Below are 8,207 nucleotides of genomic sequence, written 5' to 3' on the forward strand. Positions count from 1 at the left end.
TTTCAGCGATACAATCGTGTAATATAATTAGCGCTCCACAAATTGACCGTAACTGAGGATTCTTTACAACGGGAAATTTTTTTTTTTACTTAACATTTTTACTTACAAAAATTCATACATTCATACTTACAAAAAATCAAAAGTATTTCAATGACCCTTTTCAATGGCTTCCGTAGTTTTAGTTTATTATTTTGTTAAGAAAATATTGTCATTATTTAATAAAGAAATCATTTAATTTCAGGATGTTTTATCAGATATGTTGGATATATCTGAAAACATGTACTCAAAGTTTATATACTTTCTTTATTTTCTCACCAAGTTGTAGTTGCTAAGTTTAATAAAAAATTGACAGAGTTGTGAACTTGAGACGTTAACTCGACTTGGACTCGAGTTAAAAGTTTAATGACTCAAAGTTTAATGACTCAAACTTCGATACCCCGAGTAGCCTTCAGGGTCTTGACAGTTACTGACTTTAGTACTCTGATAAATGATGTCTTTAACCATGGGTGCATAATACTGCGGCTTCATTGGAACTAATATCTGACAAACTTTAGGAATTTTTATCTTTTAAAAATGCATTCCATCCACTTTTAATTAACTTGATCATAAGAAACTTACATCAAGTACATGAAAAATGATAAACTTGTAAAAGTGTTTGTGCATATATAATAATCAACTTTACCCATGTTTAACATGACATGAAATGGGATGAAATTTAAATTAAAAATAAATTTTATCAGTTGAATAAGAAGTTAGGAACTTAAGACTTGACTTGGTTTTTTTTTTTCTTGACTTATTAAACAGGCCTAGCTTAACTTGGGGTTTGACAAACGTTTAAATGCTAAAACTTAACACTAACTTTTGACTTGAAAAGTAACTGCTTGGCCACAATTCTGACAATTGGAATCGATCAAGTTCATTACATTTTTACTTTAAAATTCAGTTTTGGCTAACGTTAACCAGATGGTGTTAAGTTTGTTAACTGAGAAACTTGTTAATTTCTAATGGCAAAGTAATACCGCAAAAATTTTCTCAATCATCTGGTGGTTTAAAAATACGCCACTTTCTATTTATTTTAATACCTCAGTCACTTATTCCTTTATAAGTTATACTTATTCCCAACAACGGTATCCGCGCTACGTACAGAATGCAAAAAATTTCTCAAAAGAACTCTCAGTGCCTCGGGTTTTTAATGTTTACTTGGCTACAAAATGGATCGTTGCTATGTAAATATGTACCTAAAAATACCAAAAGCTGTCCTTTAGAGATATATAGAAAAGTAGGTAAAAGAAGAAACATTTTTAATCATAAATACCATATACCAAATAAACCAAATACGAGGTGTCCAGAATTATATTTAAAGAAGTATATAACAAAATACTTAACTAGATTGCATTACAACTAATAAAAAAAAAAAAAAAAAAAAGGAAAGAAAAAAGAAAACAAAACAAAAAATTTACATACAACTTTCTGATTCCTAACTATTTAACAGTGTGTGTGTGTGTGTGTGTGTGTGTGTGTGTTTGTATGTGTGTGTATATATGTGTGTATATATATGTGTGTATATATATACATACATATATGTATATATATATATACATACATATATGTATATATATATATATGATTGTATGTATGTATGTATGTATAAAACAGTTATATATATATATATATATATATATATATATATATATATATATATATATATATATATATGTATATATATATGCATGTATGTATGTATATATAACATGGGATGATAAAATGGTATATTAAAATGGTACCAAGTGAAGCTCATTGTTTTAAAGTCATTTCTATTGGAAATCCAGAGACTGGAAAGTCTTGTCTGATAAAACGATTTTGTGAGAAACGTTTTGTAGCTAAGTATCTCCCAACAATTGGCGTTGACTTTGGTGTAACAACAGCTAAACTTGGTGAACATATCTTTAATGTTAATTTGTTTGATTTGTCTGGACATTCTGCATTTTATGAGGTGTGTTTGAGTTTTATTAGGAATGAAGAAGTTTAAACTCAAAAACTTGCTTTAAATTATTAGTTGTAGTTTTTTTTCCTTTTAAATAAAAGATTTCATATCTTATAGTGTATATAAAGTGGTATGTAAAGAAGAATTTTTCAGATTTTAAGGTTTTAATAGATGATATTTTAGATGGCTTAGTGGTATATTAAATCAATTTTGGAACTATTATTTAAAAAATCTTTATATAAAAAGATAAAAATCTGGTTTTTTGTAATATGGTTTAGGTTAGAAATGAGTTCTATAAAGATACACAAGCTGTGCTTTTAGTGTTTGATGTTACACAAAGTGAAACCTTCAATTCTTTAAATAAATGGCTAGAAGAAATTAAGCAACATATTAACGCAAAAGAATTCCAGAATCTTATTTTATTGCTGTGCGGAAACAAGACTGATAAGAAAAAGCGACAAATTGAATGGGACCAGGCATGCACTTGGGCAGAGAAGAATGGCTGTTTCTATTTTGAAACTTCTGCACAATCAGGAGAGGGTGTTGATGAAGTTTTTCAAACAATTTTCAAATGTTCAGAAGATTTTGTGCATAAGAATGAACTAAAGTCATTGCCATCTGGTGAATCCTTTAGATATCTACTGTGGATAATTTTGAAAATATAAGAAATCTATAAAAATATAAGAAATCTATAAAAATATTTTTTTGTGTGTTGTTTTCTATATGTTCTTATTACCTGAAATATTTTTGTAGCCTGTAGCAAGGAGCAAATGGATGCCATAAAGGTATTAAAGTCCAGTAAAAATAATTATGAATGCCTTGGTTTAAAAAATGATGCTTCTGTAGAAGATATAAAAAAAGCTTATAAACGCTTGGCAAAGCTGCTTCACCCCGACAAGTGCAAACTTGCTGATAGTACAGATGCTTTTCAATTACTATTATTTGCAAAAGATGCTTTGTTGAATAATAGGAAATAGAAATTTAACTAAAGTGTGATACTACCAGAAAACAAAAGTACAAATATAGAGATAAAATGATTGTAGATAATTTTATATTAGTACTTAAGTTTAAATATTTATGAGTAAATAGTATTTTTTTATTAAATATTATTCAAATTAGAATATTTATTCAATTTTTATTTGATAATTGCATGGAAAGGATCCAATATTAAATTAATATTTTAATATATGTAGCTATTAATTTTCTTTTTTTCTTTTCTTTTAGTTTAAAATTGTTTTTAAAAACAGTTTTTGATTATAAGTTACTTTTTGTATATTAGTTAAATAATGCAGTAAAATATTAGAGAAAAATATGAAAAATATTAATGTAAAAGTTAGTAAATATTCATTCAACGTTCATAATATGTGTAATAAAGCCAGTACTTATAGTTGCATAGAAAAATAATGTAAAAGCTAAGATGGAAAAATTTAGTGATGATATGCAAGAGCTTTTCAATCTATTACAAAATCCAAGATTGAGTTCAAATAAACAACTTCCAAAAGAAGCATGTAAGTTTTCTTTACTAAACTTTGTTAATAAGCAAAAATTGTTCTTAATAAATTGAAGTATTTCTGATGACAACTTGTTTTACCTAATTTTCTATGGTTATGAATCATTTACTAACTAATCAATATTCATTTTTATTAATTGTTATAAAAATTAATGCTCCAAATCAATTATTTATTGGGATACTTATTTTCAGATTCTGCTAAAGCCTATCTTCAACAATTTGTCTTTCCAACACTGCTACCTGCAGTTAATGAATTGCTATCTTATGTTCAAAAAAACAACATTCTGTCAGTAAGTTGATCTATACATATATTTGAGTTAATGATTGGTTTTCCAAAATGCTCATTTAACATTCTTTGTTTATACATCATTTACATTAAACACAAACTTCTCCTTTTAATTGTTTTTTTTTTATATATATATTTAAGATTTTAAATATAATATCCCAGGACAAAAAAATTCTTTAAAAATCCTATAGAATTTTTAGGTTGGTATTCTATAGGAATCTTATAGAACTTTTTTAAGATTCATTTACACTTTTGAAACATTACAATTCTTTTTTTTTTCTTAGATTTATTATCATATAATGAAATTATTATTATTATGTAATGAAATTATTATTATTATATAATAGTTATTATTACTAAAAAATGAAATTATTACTAAAAAAATGAAATTACTATTATTATATGATGAAACTACAATTATTATCTAACAAAAATAATTTGTGATGAAATTATTTTTTGATGAAATTATAAGATTATGTAATGCAATCAACATTATATAATGAAGTTGTTATTGTTGTTGTTATTATTGTTGTTGTTGTTGTTATTGTTATTATAATTATTATTATTATTATTGTTATTGTTTTTATTATTATTACTATTACTACTACTACTACTACTACTACTACTACTACTACTACTACTACTACTACTACTACTACTACTACTACTACTATTATTATTAAGCATTAAAGTTATTAATACTATATAATGAAGTTAATTTTATTACACATTGCAGTTATTATATTGTATAATGAAATTATGTACTAAATTTATCATTACTATTAAAAACATAAACTAGTGATACTTTATTTTTCTGTCTTTATCATATCATTTGAAGGAAGGATCAGTTGTAAGAAAACCCTCTGCCCCTCCTCTGTCATCCCTTCTACAAGGAGACATCCCTTGGTGAATGATAGTCATCTTAGACTTTAAAATTATAAAAAGTCTAGAAATTTTTTTTCTTTATTATTCTTCACAACAGGAATTTTGAAAATAACAAAATTTTTCTTGATTGTTCTTTTAAGAAAAAAAGGTCCAAATTTAATGCATGTGATTACATTGCAGAATATTTGTACAGGTATTGATTATATATTTATGAATCATAAAACTTGATGATGGATATTCTTTTCTTTTTGATATTCTTTTCTCCAATTGAAATAAAATTATGATTTTCATGTTATTCTTTTATCATTTTGTTAGAAACAATCCAGAGTATACTAATCGAGTCAATATATCTCTAGAAAACATTCCATTTGTGCAAAGAATTATGCAGGAGCAGTAATGAAAATTTGCTTATAAGTTATTTATATTTTCATTTTGTCCCAAGTAGATTCTTTGTAAATTTTTATGTAATGAATTTTTTTTTATAGTTAATGTTTCTAGTTAATCTTAAAATATAAAGTTTTTTTTTGTTCTTTTTGCAACTATGTTAGTCGTTTTTCATTCACTTAGTCCCAGGGCTCCTCTTCCAATGTCATTAGTTTGGACTGATGAAGAAGCTGCAATAAAAATACAGTCTTATTGGAGAGGCTATTCTGTAAGAGCTTGAAAAGACATTTTGTTTCAATTCTTGTCAGTAAAATGTTTGCAAATGTTTTCGTTTGTTTGAATTTTTGTTAAATCAAATTAAAACAAAAGAAAAGATTAGATGTATGAAGTTGTTAAGTTTATAATTAGTGAATTAAAGGGTGACATAATTAAATTAAAAAATGTATAGCCTAAAAATAGAAAAGTAGGTGTTTATGAATGAAAAAAATGTAATTTGATTAAAAAATGGTTTTCTTTGTTTTTTACTGTCTTCATCTCTTTTCTAGGGTAACTTTTGATGTCGGCACGTTGAACTTTTTATTTCTATCATCATTTCCATGCTAAAATCATCATAAATTCATGCTAAAAAATTTCTATTTGTTGAAATATATTATAATAAGCGTTTCTATTACTAGGTTCGCAAAACTGAAAGTGTACAAGAACTTCGGGAATATCAAAAAGAAATGAGGCTAGTGAGTGAAAATCAATATTGAATTAAAAGCTCTTTTAAATAAGCTGGTTTAATGCATTTTTTCTCTCGATTACTTTAGAAAATGGGCATAATATGTGGTCAATTAAAGTGGTTTTTCTGTCATATTGAAAGATTAAAATTAATAACTTCAATAAGCACTTGTTTTTTTTTTTGTTATAGGTTCCATACGATATTATGAGCCATGTGCAAGTCTATTCGAAAACGAACTGAACACGTTTAATCAGATCTGCCGCATTGTTTGAGAATTAACTTTGCGCAAGCCATAAATCATTGTGTTTATTATTGGAAATCAACATCCAGCAGTCTGTGCACTAAGTATCAGTGTTAAGATTAAAGTAGCTGATTTAAAGTATTTTCATGCAAAAAAAATTCAACGGAAATTTCGTAACATAACAACTTTCTCCTCATCAAGTTTTTAATGACCTTAAAGATTGTTAATTAAACTTTTTTTTAAAAAAAAAACAACAACAACCTTTTGCAATGTCTACTAGCCATGTTCGGCCAGTTCCGTCACTAAAATGACATTATTTTTGCCATCTTTAAGAGATAAACTAATGTTGAAGTAATCTTCGTATACCATAAACGTCACAGTTGTAAAAAGACATTTTTATATGTATCGTATATTTTATATATATTTAAGCTTTTCTTCCACAGAGTCATATAGTACTTAAGTTCACACGTTCTTAACATTTGAAATAGCATAACAAAAGTAATTGAGAAACGTTTTGGTGCATCAAAGCTCCAGGTGTTATCTTTTTTATGCCTTGAAGAGCAAATCAAATTGTGAAATGATTCAGTTACTAAAGAAAAAGAGCGCAGATAACGCGGGTAAAAAAATTATTCTTAAAGTTATGCGGGTAAAACAGAATAAATCTAAAAAGGAAGTCACGAGTAAGAGAAAAACCGACAAAATAGAATAGTGCAAGTTAAAAACTTTGGATTCAAATTTGGGAAAGATAAATGCCAGCTTATTTTACACCTTGCTATTAGATTTGAAATTTAACTTAATCTATATATTATCATCGTTGTAATTGTTTTAAATAATCTTTTATGTTAAATATTAATAAATCATTTTACTTGTAAGTTGTTATTGTACTTTTTATTATAGCATATAAAAGATGACGGAGCTATTTATCCCTTTAAAAAACCATCCGCTTGTTACTTATTTATGCGAAAAAAGGTTCTGAAGAAAACTCTGTTTAACTCATTTTCAAAATATTAAAAAAACCATGCTCAGGCAGATTGTGAATGTAAAAGTTGTCAATTCCCTTGAATTGGACTTTGGTTTCTCTTTTTACAAATTGACAACCGTTTATGAAAATCTGGTATCGACTTAAATAGAGACGCCATACCTTTTTTCCTAATGGGCCAAATTATAAATTTAAATATAACTGTTGTATAAAAAACTCAACATGGTGCAAAGCCTCCTAAACAAAAAAAGTTTTATTAAGCTCAAGATGTAAGAACTGATTTTTTAAAATAGCTATTATAAGTACAAACAGAATAATGTACTCCCTTTGGGGCCGCAATTTTTCCCAAGCAGCATGTGGGACAACGCTGGTCTTAATTAAAGGGATAATTGCTAAATTATTTAATCATAATTGCTTAATTATAATTGCTAATTATACACGTCATGGTAAAGTTATGATATTTTATTTGTAATTGACCTGAGTACTTTTATGTATATAAACTATTAATACAGCCTTAATACAGCTGTGGTCTTAAGTTATTTAAACTTCCTTAAATTCTTCAGCTTGAAGGTTTGATAACATTACAAACTTTGATTTCGGTCTCTTGGATTAGCCCGATTGATTAACATTAATTAATAATACATGAAATTGTAGAGCTGTGCATTAACTTAACAGAAATTTGTACTAATATTTTTTTTAAACATTGCGCTGATCGTTGAAAGATTGTCATAAGATGTTCTTGTGATTGATTAAAATGAGGGTAAGAAAAGCGCAAATAGCCAAACCATTATTTGAATCACTTGTTTATACACACAGCGAAAGTACCGTTTCGATTATTTGACACAAACTTTGTTTTTGTTAATCTAATCCAGGATATTTTTTGTTTAAAAATATAAGAAGTAATATAATAAAATTACACAAACATTCTTCAGTTTACTGGTCAGTTGGAAAAGCCAAATCAGAATACATATTTATAATTAATAGATTTTTTTCCTAAGTAATATTTAATGCTTGAAATAAAATATGATATATACCTTTAACAACTAGATATATATTAATTGAATAGAAATTTTTTTTATCTATGATGTATGTATGTATGTATGTATGTATGTATGTATGTATGTATGTATGTATGTATGTATGTATGTATGTATGTATGTATGTATGTATGTATGTATGTATGTATGTATATGTATGTATGTATATTAAGAGCATAC

The 8,207-nt window shown here is 26.4% G+C and overlaps 2 protein-coding genes across 5 annotated transcripts; both read left to right on the plus strand.

Annotated features, from left to right (window-relative positions):
- Positions 1 to 1,105: 1,105 nt before the first annotated feature.
- On the plus strand, positions 1,106 to 3,074 carry LOC149885594 (dnaJ homolog subfamily C member 27-like). 2 transcript variants are annotated; one of them, XM_090093955.1, is made up of 3 exons: positions 1,106 to 1,279; positions 2,263 to 2,605; positions 2,738 to 3,074. In XM_090093955.1, exons 1-3 carry the CDS (start codon positions 1,148 to 1,150, stop codon positions 2,959 to 2,961), a joined length of 699 nt encoding a protein of 232 aa, XP_089950081.1. In that variant the 5' UTR covers positions 1,106 to 1,147; the 3' UTR covers positions 2,962 to 3,074. The 2 variants fall into 2 exon arrangements, with proteins under 2 accessions (XP_089950081.1, XP_089950080.1); XM_090093954.1 differs by lacking the exon at positions 1,106 to 1,279 and adding an exon at positions 1,701 to 1,993.
- A 63-nt stretch (positions 3,075 to 3,137) lies between these two features.
- On the plus strand, positions 3,138 to 6,883 carry LOC149885595 (IQ domain-containing protein K-like). Of its 3 annotated transcripts, none has more exons than XM_090093956.1 (7): positions 3,138 to 3,492; positions 3,687 to 3,784; positions 4,806 to 4,858; positions 4,981 to 5,058; positions 5,233 to 5,317; positions 5,724 to 5,780; positions 5,960 to 6,883. In XM_090093956.1, exons 1-7 carry the CDS (start codon positions 3,402 to 3,404, stop codon positions 6,008 to 6,010), a joined length of 513 nt encoding a protein of 170 aa, XP_089950082.1. In that variant the 5' UTR covers positions 3,138 to 3,401; the 3' UTR covers positions 6,011 to 6,883. The 3 variants fall into 3 exon arrangements, with proteins under 3 accessions (XP_089950082.1, XP_089950084.1, XP_089950083.1); XM_090093957.1 differs by having other exon boundaries at positions 3,299 to 3,492; positions 5,022 to 5,058; XM_090093958.1 differs by lacking the exons at positions 4,806 to 4,858; positions 4,981 to 5,058; positions 5,233 to 5,317 and having other exon boundaries at positions 3,250 to 3,492.
- The last annotated feature ends 1,324 nt before the right edge of the window (positions 6,884 to 8,207 follow it).

This window comes from Hydra viridissima, unplaced genomic scaffold, assembly GCF_058129835.1.
Source record: "Hydra viridissima isolate aposymbiotic clone 2 unplaced genomic scaffold, HvirCarnegie_v1 scaffold_7, whole genome shotgun sequence".
NCBI classification, from domain to species: Eukaryota; Metazoa; Cnidaria; class Hydrozoa; order Anthoathecata; family Hydridae; genus Hydra; species Hydra viridissima.